We start from the raw sequence: 14,454 nt of genomic DNA on the forward strand, positions 1-14,454 counted from the left end.
CCCCGAGTTATGACCACCTCCACTGACAACCTTCTGCACTTCCGACCAAAGTGGTCGTAAATGCAGATCCGAGTTACGAACAGCGATCTGCACTTACGAACAGCATGGTCGTCATGTAACTCTGTGGGATCCGAGTTACGAACACTTCGGAATAACTATTCCAAAATAGCTTATTCTGAAAGAATGGTAGCCTTTTACACCCAGAAGCCATGACAGTTTTTCTGTGGTAAAAATGTAGGGGAATATAGGAAGCTGTGTGTGTGCTGAATAATGTCTTCCCTTTTGCTTTCTAGTCCACTCCAATGTTCCTTTCTTCCTCTTTACTTTATATTGTTTCTTTGTCTTTAAACAGTGTCTTAACTAACTCTGCCATGCTTGGCCTAGATTTACCACCATATAAGCACAGAACAAAAACAAATCTGTCCAGACTGTGTATGTCTTTGTACATGTTTCTCAGCAGATTAAACACAGGTCTACAGTCACAGGGAACGTCAAAGCAAGATATGCAACACCATCTATGTTTATTATGTAGCTGGAGTTGACGTATCTTATTTCATGTTTCCCCTCCATCCCTACAGGGAATGGGGAAATGCTCCTGTTGCTGTCTCTTACTCCTTGCACAAGCAGGAGTAATGGCAGCCAGTGGGAGGTGCCCTCTGAATTTGAGTTAGCAAGTCTTAACTAGATGTGCTAAATAGATCTCTGGAAGATTGATCATGGCAGTTCCGATCTTCTGTTTAGAGTAGACTTGGCTTGGCTTAGAAATTGAAAATCCAAAACTTTCTGTCTCTTTTTGCACATGTATCTCAGCAAGACTAACAGAAATTGAAAGCCCAGAACTTTCAAGGAACAATAGCTAGTTGTTAGGCTGAACAGACTACAGCCATTAATTCATGTTTATGAGACTGTACGTGTAGAAATAGTTCGTTTGTGATAAGATTTAATTGTAACTGTTATTTTTAAATGAGAAATTTAATATTTTATTTATGATGATTTAAAAAAAATAAACAGTCTATTTTTTTATAATCAATTATCCACCGTGAGCATGGCACACCTGGTGATGATCTCAGCTCGTTACGTACTGATTCAGGAACATGCAACCATGGTAAAGTTCCAGAGTGTCCTAAATAAAGTATTCCTACTTATCAAAGAACTAATGGGACCTGCAATCTACAGCTCACAGCACTCATGGGACTCCTCTCCAAGCCCCTGTTAACCTCTTCTCTACTACCCCGTCAGTGAAAATGGATTTTTGGTTGTGATAATTTTGACCAAAAGAGTGGGCAAGATTTGAATATTTATGACTGACCCTACCTACTCAGTATTCTGCCCAGATAAGATACATCCTAAATTCCTTCCTAAAGTAGTCACAATCTTCCAGCTCAGTCAACTGATATATCTACGAGAATTCTTTCAAAAATTTTATGTATCCAAATCTATGGCAATCTTGCATATATTAGATGTGAGGCGCACCTACTACCTGATAGAATGAAACCGTATAGATCATTGCCAAACTTGTTTGTCTTCACTGAGGGAAGAATGAAGGGCTCTGCAGTTTCAGTCCAAAGACAATGTAAAAGGATTTCCAAGGTTGCGCCTAGACTACAGGGATTTTTCTTGAAAAATGGCTGGTTTTCTGAAAAAACTTGACTTACATCCACACTGCTATTGCATTCTTTCGAGAGAAAAAAAATCAAAATAATGCAAGGGGTTTTCTGACATTGGTAAATCTCATTCTATGAGGAAGAATGCCTTTTCCGAAAGAGCTCTTTTGGAAAAAGGCGTGTGTGGATGCGGAAGAGAAAATTTTTTCAAAAGAAGAGGCCTCTAAGTAAAAGCACAGGTGCCCTGGTGACCACTCCGTTCATAGTAATCACAGCTTAAATGTGAGATAGCATCCACACTGAATGGATGCTGTCTTTCGAAAAAGCATATCGCTTTTTCGATGCACTTTTGCTGTGTGGATGCTCTCTTTCTAAAGAAGTTTTTTCAGAAGATCTTCTCCGAAAAAGCTTCTTTCAAAAGAAGCTTGCAGTCTAGATGTACCCTCATTGTATTAAAATGTGTTGAGGTGGCCAAGGTAGAGATACCAGCTATGATCTGGACCCCTTCACCAAGGCTGTGTCCAGACTCAAGTGTTTTTTCGAAAAAAGTAGCCTTTTTTCGAAAAAACTTCACCTGTGTCTAGACTACAGCCGCGTTCTTTCGAAATTAAATCGAAAGAACACAGCTTTTCTTTCGACGGAAAACCTCATTTCACGAGGAAGAACGCCTTTTTTCGAAAGTGCTCTTTCGAAAAAAGGCGTTCTTGAATGCAAACAGGGCTTTTTCGAAAGAGAGCATCCAGACTGCCTGGGTGCTTTCTTTCGAAAAAAGTCTTGCTTTTTCGAAAGTATTGCTTGCAGTCTAGACGCTTTTTTTTGAGAGAGTCTTTTTTGAAAGTATCTTTCGAAAAAGCCCTTTCGAAAGAGGCTTGCAGTCTAGACGTAGCCCAAGAGTGTACGTTGCATCAGCAGCATCACTGAAACACTTTATATCTAACATTTGTAAAGCTATTTCTTGTCTGTGAGTTCACATATTCATTTGATATTATGTTCAAATGGAAACTTCTAAATCCAACACTACATTTCAATCATTATTTTGTTAACTGCTCCAAGCTTCTACCACCTGAATTTGATCACTGCTTGGGAATCACCATCAGTAGAATGTGCATATAAACAATCACTCAAAGGAGAAAGAAAAGTTACTTATCATGTATAATAACTGGAGTTTGAGATGCATTGTCAAAATATATATTCTGCAACCTGCCCTATCGTCCTCTATCTCAGAGCCCTGTTATAAGTTGAGAAGGACTCAAATGATTGCAGAGAAGCATGAGGACTGAAGAGCACATGTACATCCTACAAATATTGCAGGCCAAAGAGAGTCCTATTTCTACTACGAGGCATATGTACCTCATGGCTCGAAGAACTCCAGTTACTCTACATGGTAAGTAATTTCCCTTCACTAATGTGCTTTAATGTAGTGCAGTTTGAAAAACCGTACTATGTTAAAGTCCACTAGGGAAATTCTAGTGAGCAATACATTAGTGCACTTTGGAAATCACACCCCAATAGTGACATATTGCCCCATTATGTAGATAAGTCCTAAGTTAAAATTTATGTTCCTCATACCCCTACCTAGTTTTCTGAGCTAGCGATGGTGCAGATATGTAAAGAACTCATTAATAAAAATAATGGACAGTCATTTTCTGTGCTTATGCATGCTCAGAGGTGTTGACATACCATGCAACTCATTCCCAAAAGCTCTTGTGACAGGCAATAAACTGACTGTGTGTTTACTTTAATTGTGATTTTATTGTATTGGAAGTGTAGTAGTAGTTATTGCCATTAAGTTTATATATAAACTGAATTACTCGGCATTGCTCAGGTCCTTAAATCATTTCATTTTTGTTTTTTTGGAAAATAATGTGAAAATGTACATGCTTCATTTGAATCATTGTTGTGGGATGGAACTGGGGATGAGGGGTTCATTTTGCAGGCTGCCCCAGGGAGTTTGGACTATCCTAAGCCCGATCTCCGCAGCAGCTTGGGGCCAGATGGCTGCTGCAGCTCCAGGGGCACAGCTGGGGGTGGAAGGGTATATGTCCCCTGGCTGAGGGAAGTCCAGGTTCATCTGTCCCCTGTACTCCCCAGACAGTGAAGAATGCAGCATACTATGCACTTTTCCCCTCGCTCACTGATGAAGGGGAACAGCTATCAGTGTTCCAATACGAATCGGGTGGGGGACTTTAGCCCCCCCGCCCTTCCTAAAGGGCACCTGAGCAGTGAGAGAGTCGGGTCTGGGGCAGTCCTGGATGGGGTATGGCAGGTGGCATCCTCAACCAGTCTATTTTACCTGCTTGGTGATTCGGTGTCTTTTCTGTATGGTTTTATAAGAAGCAATTCATTCCAGACACGTACCATTTTCCTGGCATGGTGAAACCCTTACCTTGCTTTGATAAGACGAAGCTGTGTACTGAATGTGGTGGTCCTAGCTCTTACTATTTAGGAGGAGTTCTTGAATGGACAAATGTTCTCAAATTTATATATATATATATATATATATATATATATATATATATATATATATATATATATATAAAAAAAAGAGGTAAGGAAGGGAAATTCAATTAATTGTTATTAAAGAGAAAACAAAACAAAAAATTTAAATGAGAATTTGAGTGGCTGGGGACCTCTCTTGTTTTTTAAAACATAAGTACTGTAGTCAAAGTTTTTTGAAGAATTTGACAAAAGCTAATTGTGTGTGTGTTTTTTTTAATTTAGGATTAAATATTGGGTTTTCATATGCTAGCACATACCAAGCGAGACAAATGAATTCCAGCCTTGTGTACACTTTCAATTAGCCTACAAGATGCAACTGAGTATGAATCCCAATCAGCTTTGGAAGTGAAAGAGAAGTTTGAGATCTCTAGCTAGAAGCTGAACGTGATGACGGCCTGGTCCATGGTGAAGAAGTTGAAAATGGAGAAGAGGCATTCCAAAGAAGAGAGGAATGTAGAGCAGGATGCTGGGGACTGCAGTGCCGAATCGGAGGACTGGACAAGCTCAGAAAGCGAGCCCGAACAACCATGCTTCAAGAATAGCTGTAGCAATATTCAGTGGCTAGAAAAGGAAATTTCTACCAAACCACATAGGCAACTCTGTCGCTCACCTTGCCTGGATCGTCCAAGTTTCTCACAGAGCAGTATCCTTCAGGACTTCAAGCTGGAAGAGTGTAAAATAAACTTGGACAAGGAATATCAGGCTAAAATGGACTTCGCTTTAAAGCTTGGGTATGCTGGAGATCAGATCCAGGCAGTGCTGAATAAGTTGGGAGCAGATGCTCTAATCAATGATATTTTGGCAGAACTTGTGAGACTTGGCAACAAGGGTGAGTCAGAGGGACAAGGAAGTGTCAGCAGTAATAGTGGTATCCTGGTGCCCAGGGGTCCTTGCCCAAAGGAAATGGCCAGCCCTGAACTGTCACTTGAAGATGAAGTGGTGGATAACACTGACAACTTAAGACCAATTGTCATTGATGGAAGTAATGTAGCTATGAGGTAGGCCTCAATGTTTGCATTTTTTAAATAATTCACCAGTATGTTGATATATAAATATTATATTTGAATGACAAAATCATGTTATGTTGATTATATGCTCCTGTGTAACTTACGGTTTCTTTTCCCCAGTTAAAAATACATTGGTATTCCTCTTTTTGCAATCTCTACCCCAAAAATCAACTGTCTCCATATCTTTCTTTTTTGCAGTCCTCTGCTCCCCTAAATCTGTAAAATCAATAAATAAGAGTTTAGTTCTACTGTATCATAGGTTTTGTTTTACGTTTTTGAAAGATTTTTACCAATCTTGTTCTAAAATATCTAAAGGCAGGTTGGACAGCTGAGTGGGTAGAAGAACTGTTTTAAAAGAAGTTTGATGGCTGGTCATCTCAGCTAAGGGTGTACTTTCCCAATATAAGGTGCTTACCATTGAGAAAGGGTCAGTCTATATTTGGTCTTGTTCCACTTGAAACAAGAAGAAATTCCTTAGCGTATTTCCTTAGTGGAGATCACTGATGTAAAAATTTCTACAGGCAGTGTTTGTCCAATAGGCATTCTTTATTATTCCCTTCTCAGTTTGTTTAAAGAACTCTTAACCTATTTTTTGAACTAACCTAATTTCAGAAAATTCTTTATATAAAACAAGTTTTTTTATGCTTTGAAATATATTAAAAATTCATTGGGAAGTTTTTTATAAAGTCTTTACTGTTTTTGGTTGAAGGTGGGTATTAGATCCACTTAACAACAAAACAGACATTTCTCTGCTCAAGTATTCTCCCATCCTTTTTGTCCCTGTACTGTCATCTCCCTGGTACATCTCAGTTTTAGCTTTGCTGCTGAACATTGTTACAGCACCTGGGGAAAATCATGCATGTGAACTTTCTGCTGCATAATTCATAACTACAGGTTTGGACCTCCCTGGTCCAGCACCCTTGGGACCTGACCAGTCCTGGTTGAGGTATTTTGCCAGACCAGGGGTGTCATTTCTGGTCCCCTCCCCCCCCCCACCACCACCACCACCAGCACCGTGCAGCCATGGCTTTGCTGCTAGCTTGTTGGCTGGCGTCCCCTGCTGCCAGCCTCTCTGTGCCCAGGGCTTCTGGCCCCACCATGGCAGCCACATGCACAGCCTTGCTGCCCAGGTCCCAGTCCAATGGGGGCAGTGGTTCAGGTGCACTGTTGGGCTCCAGCCCTGCTGCCTCCCAGCCTCACTGGGCAGCTCTGCTGGATGGCAGCAGGACTACTGGACTCTTTGTTGCATCACCATTGAGTAGCCCCACTCCCAGGCTCCTGACCCTGCGGAGCAGACCTGCTGCCTCTTAGTCCTGCTGGGCAACTGTGCCGCTGGACAACAGCAGAGCTACCAGGCTCCTAGCCCCGCCACTGGGCAACCCCGCTGCTTCCTGCCGCCCCCCCCCCAGATCCCGCTCCCCTGGGTATTGTTACCACCGGGTGGCAGCCTTGCTGCTGGATTCCCTGTTTCGCTGCCACAGGGCAGTCCTGCTACTGGGCTCCAGCCCTGTTGCAGGGCTACCAGCCATCCGCCCTCCATCAGGACTCCCTGATCCTTGGACATCAGTGATCCTTCCGGGCCAGGGATATTGCTGGACCAGAGTCCCAGTTTAGAGATGTTTAACCTGTAATACCATTGTGAACATCAGCAAAACAAAGTAACCTTAAAAAACCCATATATTTTCTTTAATCACTTTCACTTAAGAAGGTAATCTTGGGTGTTACTTGTGACAATAGGGCAGTGGTCACCCACCAGTAGATGGGGATCTACTTGTAGATCTTGAAGCCTCTGACAGGTGATCCTGACTGGTTGGCCAAGAAGCTATCAAGAGCTGGCACTTCAGCTGCCCCTCCCCCCACAGCAGTGCATTTCCTGTCCTTTGCCTTGGAACTGCCTCCCTCCACCACGGGGAGCATCCTGCTTGCAGTTCAGAGCAGGGAAGGGAGAAGAAGGGGTGCTGATGTCAGGGTGCCCCTCTCCTAGCCTATAGTCTATCGTCACAGAATGCGGGGGCACAACAGGGCTTGAGATGGAGGGAATTTGCTGGACACTTTTGAAAGTGGTGCAGGGCCAGGACAGCCTGCCTCAGCCCCACTGCACCATCAACCAGGAGCCACATGAGGTAAGCAATGTCCAGATGGAGCCAGCTCCGAACCCCTGCTCCAGGCATGAACCTCCTTCTGTACCCCAGGCCTTGTTCTAGTTCTGAGCCCCCTGGATCCAAACTCTCTCACAGAGCCTGTACCCTGAACCCCTGCTGCACCCCAACTCCCTGCCCCAGGGTTAGCTCAGAGCCCCTCTCACACTCCAAATCTCTTAGCCCAAATCCAGAGCCCGTGCCCCAACCCTCTGCCCCTGGCCTGGTGAAAGGGAGGAGGATGGAGTGAGCAGAGGCAAGATCTTGGAAAAGAGGCACGAAGGAGGTGGGGGCAAGGTTATTTGGGTTTGAGGTAGATCCTGGGTTGCACTTAAATTCAAAAAGTGATTTTGTGCTTAAAAAGGTTGGAGACCACTGCAATAGGGAGTATAAAGCCTCATCTATATGATGCGTATGGATATGGCTATATTGATATAAAGGTGTTTATACTGGTATTTCTCTATAAGATGTGGAATATACTCTACTGTTATAAGGTGCTTTTTATATCATTGGAACTGTGACCACGTTAGAGTTTGAACCAATGTAAAAAACCCCATACCCCTAATTGAAATTATAGTAGTGTGTATATAGGCCAGTGGTCATCAAAATATGAGATGCACCTCCCATGGAAGGCACAGGAATGTGTTATGGGAGGCACACATGGTGTGCCTTTATTAAGAGCACCTGCTATCAGGCCTAGGGGCTTTTGCAGAAGGGCTGTGCCCTCTCAGAAGGCAGGGAGAGAAGATAAAGGAAACAACTGGAGTCCTGCCACTAGGCCTTGCTCTTCTTCCCTCTCCTGCACAATCCCAGGTCGTGCTCTAATTCCTCTCCCCATCCCCTCAGTCCTTCACAAGGAGGTAGGGAGAGGCTCTAGTTGTAAGTCCTGGAGTGGCAGCAGCAGTGCAGAAATAAGGGTAGCAATAGGGTATTAAGTCTACAGTGAAAAGTGACTTTTGTCACTGTCACATTTCACATTGCCACCCTTACTTCTGCACTGATGCTGATGCAGTGCTGCCTTCAGAGCTGTGTGCTTGTCCAGCAGCCCCTGCTGTCTGGTGTGCCTGGCAAGCTGAATGGTTTTATATGTTCTCTTTGGGGAAGAGGAGCTGTAAATAACTACAAACATGAAGAAGGGAGACCTGATTAAATAAGTTTGAGAATCACTGGTAAAGACCAGTTCAGATAGAAATAATATTTTCAAATTGAGACTGTCCCTTTAATCAACACATGGTAAAAAGTAAAACAATACATATTTTTCATGTTTTGTTTTGTTTTGTTTTTTGGTCAGTGTAGCTAAACTGCCAAATAAATTACCTATTTAATGTCATATTCTGTCCTTGTAAAAGTAGCAGCAACTCCCAATTTAAATACTCTGAGGAGCTGAATTTGGTCCTTAGACTCCCTTTGCTGGTCCCTGTGCAGCAAGCTATTTACAAGTAGATTTTCATTTTTTTTTGGGGGGGGGGAATATGATTTTGCATGGGATTAACATTCGGATGTTTAGCTTTGGTCTAATATTTTCTCCAAATGTTGGCACTATTCAATGGTGTCTAGTCAGAATTAGAGAACTTAACCAGAAATAGTAGTAAAACAGACCACATGCAAACATCTGTTTCTTTATATAGTAGAACCTCAAGAGTTATGAATACCAGAATTATGAACTAATGGGTCAATCATAAACCTCATTTGAAATCAGAAGTACACAATCAGGCAGCAACAAAGTCCAAAAAAACCAAAACAAAACAAAAAAAAGAGTACTGTGCTAAACATAAAGTACTAAAAATAAAGGAAAAGTTTTAAAGAAAAACATTTGACCAAGTCAGGAAACTGTCTCCGTGCTTGTTTCATTTAAATTAAGTTGATTCAAATCAGCATTTTTCTTCTGAAAGTTTCAAAGTTGTGTTAAGTCAGTGGTCATTTATAAATTTTTGAAAGAACAATCATATCATTTTATTCAGAGTTTTGAACATTTGCGAGTTTGATCAAACTACATTCCAAAGGCATTCATAACTGAGATTCTGTTGTATTACATTTGAGCATGAAAGAGGATGTCTTTAAGAGTTTTTTTATAATTCATTTATAATAGTTGCCTTCGTCTTTCATTTAACCTTTATCAAAGATTAAGATTCAGAGAGGTAGCTCATAAACAGATTCCTTTATTCCTTCCCCAAAAACCAGTTTCATGAAACTTTAATACTAATTAAATTAAATAATGTATAAAGCCAGTGTGATATTCAACAACACACCTATGCAAAAATAAAAAAAATCTTCTCGGAACAGTTTGTTTTCAAGACATTGATTGAAGTGTGTTTCCAAGTGTGGTGCACAAAGAAGTGGCAAGGTGTGTATTTCAGTGCATACTGTCTCATTTGTTTGCAGAAGATAGAACATGATTAAGTGACTTCTTTAGCTAGTACCTATTTTCCCTGGATTTAACTCATGTTCCAGAACTTCTTAAAGCTGAGTGATCACTGTTGTCCTTCTCCTTCAGGAAAATGAATAACACTAGTTGCACCCCTTGCAGTCACTCCCTCCATAACTCCAGGATGTAGTGTTAAAAATATACAAAACTTAATGTATGTATCTTCCATCTGCTCCCTCCCCCACAAGTCTTAAATACCCCTTGCTCCCTCCTCCACACTTTGGATATGTCTAGACTACCTGGCTCCGTCGACAGAGCCATGTTGATGAGTTTACTAGACATAGGAAAATGAAGCGGCGATTTAAATAATCACTGCTTCATTTACATCAAAATAGCTGCTGTGCTGTGCCGATCAGCTGTTTGGCAGCACAGCACGGTAGTCTGGATGTTCCATGGTCGACAACAGAAGCCTTTGTTGACTGCTCTGTTATGCCTCATGGAATGAGGTTTCCCAGTCCTCAGGTGCTTTTGGGTTAAGAAATAATTTAGGCAGTGCTTGGGGCCTGTCTAGATTTCTGGAACCTCACAGATCTGTCTGAAATCTTCATACAGCTGTATATTGTGACCTGGCCCTGATGTGTACAAAAGGTTTATGTATATAGAGACTGGGCAAAGGCCCAAATATAAATTTTGACAATACACCATAACTGTTTTATAAGTCAATATACTGTACCATGAAGTAGTAGTTGGAATATGAAAATAAAAGCTGTGCCATTAATAGCAAGTTTTATCTTTGCAGTTGTGTAGCTCTGTAATGAAATACTGATTTTCTAAGGTAAAAAGTGTATTGCCCAGCTATGTAATCTTAATTGTCAGTATTGGTTAATGAGAGAATCAAAGTAGCATTAGTTGTCAGTATTTCAGGAACTGGTGACATTAATAGCATTTCATTATCATTTGATTGCTGCTTAATAACCCAACTAAATTTCTAAATACTGCATTAATTTCAATTGACTGTTTACCTTTGGAGTTTGTGGCTACCTGTGTGTGCCCTAAACAATCATTGTGAGTTTGGAAGGTGCAGGCTTTGTGGGAAAGCCTACACTAGGAAGTTATGTTGAAATAACTCCCCTTATTTCAACAAGTGGAGCGTCCACACTCCCAAGCCCATTACTTCAAAATAACAGGCTGGTTATTTCGAAATAACAACTCCTGCTTATTTCGAAATAGTTATTTTGAAATAGCAATAGTGTGGACTTTCTACTACTATTTTGAAATAACTACTCCCCAGAGTCATTCCAAGTAATTATTCCCCACTGCTCCCTGGGGCTCTAAGTCGAGGTAGCACATCCACATTAAGGGAGCCTGCCTTGGACTAATTCCAAGGCTTCCCCTGTAGTGTGGACATATCATTTTGAAATAGTTATTTCAGGAGTTAGTTCAGAATGATTTCCTAGTGTAAACATGCCCTAAATGAGGAATGTTTAGGCTTACAGCTCTGAGGCTGTGTCTACACTACAAAGAAAAGTTGGAAAAAGATATGCAATTTGCGTATCTTTTTCTGCTTTTCTTCCGAAAGTGACTTTTCTTTACAGAGCCAAATGTCTACACGGGACCAAATGTCGGAAAAAAACCCCTCTTTCGGAACATCCCTTCTTCCTCTTAAATGAGGTTTACATGGATGCCGAAAAAAAAGCATCTGCCTTTTTTTGGGGGGAAGAGGGGAGAAAGCAGATGCGTTCCTTGGATATGGCAGAGCTTTTTCGGTATCCCGGAAAAGCTCTGTAGTCTAGACATACCCTGATTTGTAAAAAGCCTGTCATGGTTAGTAAGTATGTGGCAATTGGTGACTCAAAAGCCAAGTTATTTTATCAAGTATTTTCAAGTGCTATTTTAAATTTTGCTCAGAATTTTGTAGTACCACTGTATACTAGGCTAGTATTAAACACTGATTTTAAGCAGTTATCAGAAAGTTATCAGACTCACTAACAGTAAACTATATAATCTGAGAAATCCTTCCCTTTACAAAAAATCATTTCCAGAAAGAGTAATTTTTGGCAAAATCTGCTATTTGTTCCTTTTGTGTATAGTTATTATAAAATGCATATATTGTAGAAGTAAGCATCATTAGCTAGTTCTTGGTTGTCATTTGCTAACTCTTTCTTATCCTATTTTAAATGAATACTTTGCCATATTTTTAAGCCATGGAAATAAAGAAGAATTTTCCTGTCGGGGGATTCAGCTAGCTGTTGAGTGGTTTCTGGAGAAAGGACACAAAGATATCACTGTGTTTGTTCCTGCATGGAGAAAAGAGCAGTCTCGACCTGATGCACCAATTACAGGTAGAACGTCAAAACGATTACTTTCATGCTGTGGTAAAATAGTTGTGTTATTATAAGATTGTAGCATTTACTGTAGGAAAAATATTGTTACTTTGTTAAAAAAGATTATCCTAAGCATGGAGGAAATAATTTGAGGCAATGTTAATTCAGTATAACAGTATTTTATCTTTCGTCCCAAAAGACACAATAGCTTCACAAAGTACACGTCACTATTGAAATAGTCTCCTTTTAAGTGGAGGATGGCTCAGCACTCAAATTGAAACTAACAGATTTTTGCTAGTTAAAGGCCATTATAAGTATCTGCAAGTAGGACTGATACAAGTTTTTCAAGTACTCCTAGAACACATTCTGTGTTGTGGAGAGAAATATTAATGTTTCCTCCCCATGACAAGGATTTTAGGAATATAAGGATAGGCTCTTGGCGTGTCCCCCATCTGATTTAGTGGCCAAGCAGCTCAGGATTCCTCTGACAGAGGTGGAATCCTTGGTTGGTTATGTAGAGCAAACATAGACTTTGTCTCGCAGTATTTGCATGTGTTCATTGAGCCAGGAATATCAGATTGATAGTACAGTGCAGATGGAATGGGAGTGGGTGTGAGGCCTCAATTTTTTTGTAAAGTGCCTTGAAACCCTTGGAAGAAAAGTGCTATTTAAGTCTAGGTTTTTACATGCTTACATTACCCCCCGAAGAGTATACTATCTTAGCATATTTAGTGGAAAATAGTATTGTTAATCTGAACTACTTAACTCCCTTTCTAATATAAACAACAAATAAAAACGCTTTTTAGTAAAAACTTGAAGTGGCTTGTTTCTTAATGAAATTATTTAAATCATCTGAACTTATCTTGCAGATCAAGAAATTTTACGTAAATTGGAGAAAGAAAAAATTCTTGTCTTCACCCCATCTCGGCGAGTCCAGGGAAGAAGGGTGGTCTGTTATGATGACCGGTTTATAGTAAAACTGGCTTTTGACTCAGATGGCATCATTGTGTCAAATGATAATTATCGGGATCTTCAGAATGAAAAGCCAGAATGGAAGAAATTCATAGAGGAACGCCTGCTAATGTATTCTTTTGTGAATGACAAGTATGTTCTTTCTTCATATTGTGGAATTTACATTTAAAGGTCACATGGAAACTAAAATTCACATTTCATCTGTTTCTTCCCCCAGATTTATGCCTCCTGATGATCCTTTAGGACGCCATGGTCCAAGCCTTGAAAACTTCCTCAGAAAAAGGCCTGTTATTCCTGAACATAAAAAACAACCATGCCCTTATGGTAGGTTTACAGTAGTCAGACTGAGCTCTGTGTGTCAGGGAGACTGAATAAGAAGCTGATGTATTATAATTAGACTTTGCTCAATTTTTTAAAAATCAAAACCTGGCTTGTTTTACTTGCTAGCATCCAGATTGGACACTAGTGTCTATTTTCTTTGTTTCTTTAAAAAAAAAAAAAAAAAAAGTAGAGCATTAGAGATCGGAAACCAGTTCAAAAGGTGAAGTCACTAAAGGTGCATCTACACAGCACCCTTACCTCAAAATAAGCTTATTGTGTAGCTTATTTATCATGTTATTTCGAAATAAAGTGCTATTCTGAAACATCCCTTATTCCTCATGCAATGAGGCTTTCAGGGACGTTAGAATAGCAAGCCCGTTATATTTCAATTCAAAGGTCTTGCTTTTAAAACATGGAATAGCTAGTCTAGGCTAATAGCTAATCTACACTGCACACGTAGGTTGAAATAAGATATTCAATTTGAGCTACACAATTTGCATATCTTATTTCAATCTAATTTCAAAATAGCTTATTTTGAAATTTGGTGCTGTCTACACAGCCTCAAATTTTGAAATAAACTACTAGTCTGAAATATTCCTTAACCCTTGTGGATTGAGGGTTACAGGGATGTCAGAATAGCATTATTTCAAAATCTATTTTGAAATAACGGGCTGGTTGAAAAGATGCGGAATAGTTTTTTTGGGATATCTCTAGTATCCCAAAGTAGTGCTGCAGTCTAGACATACCTTTAGGTTTCAACTGTGAAGCACTGGGTCCAAATTCATAGTGGATATTTATTCACAATAAAAAACTATCATGCCATTCTTTATAGTTTTACTCAAAGGAGAAGTCCTGTACTGTATTAGTTCTATGACCGAGCTTTTCTGTGTTTTATACAGCAATGAGTAGATTATTAGTGCTCAACAATTATAGTGTAAGGGAGAGCACTATGGTTCACAACTGAGCAGTGAGCAGGAGAGATGCTCAGTAGCTGCTCATATACATACAAAATTCCAGATTACTAGACTTTAAGCACTGACTCTACAGATGCTGTGGTGCTGGAACACACACATAATGCCATCTGCTGATCAACTGTTCAGCGGCTCCAGCTGTGCCTTAGTCATGACAAGAATGGACAGTATTTCTGACTCACGGCTTTATGAAAGTAATCCAATGCGGCAGAGAAGGCCACCCCTCTGTTGAGAACAGCATGCTAGTTGGGAT

At 40.4% G+C, this 14,454-nt stretch overlaps 1 protein-coding gene across 5 annotated transcripts in view; it reads left to right on the forward strand.

The window, feature by feature from the left end:
- ZC3H12B (zinc finger CCCH-type containing 12B) overlaps positions 1–14,454 on the forward strand; it is a 116,588-nt gene that overhangs the window by 90,297 nt on the left and 11,837 nt on the right. For all 5 annotated transcript variants that reach the window (XM_075940830.2, XM_075940829.2, XM_089781624.1 and 2 more), the window contains 4 exons: positions 4,326–5,101; positions 11,816–11,955; positions 12,807–13,041; positions 13,127–13,233. In XM_075940830.2, the coding sequence (XP_075796945.2) occupies positions 4,491–5,101; positions 11,816–11,955; positions 12,807–13,041; positions 13,127–13,233 (1,093 nt within the window). In that variant the 5' untranslated portion in view covers positions 4,326–4,490. The remainder of the gene's footprint in view (positions 1–4,325; positions 5,102–11,815; positions 11,956–12,806; positions 13,042–13,126; positions 13,234–14,454) is intronic.

Source organism: Pelodiscus sinensis, chromosome 13 (assembly GCF_052426305.1).
Source record: "Pelodiscus sinensis isolate ZL-2025 chromosome 13, ASM5242630v1, whole genome shotgun sequence".
Classification (NCBI taxonomy): Eukaryota; Metazoa; Chordata; order Testudines; family Trionychidae; genus Pelodiscus; species Pelodiscus sinensis.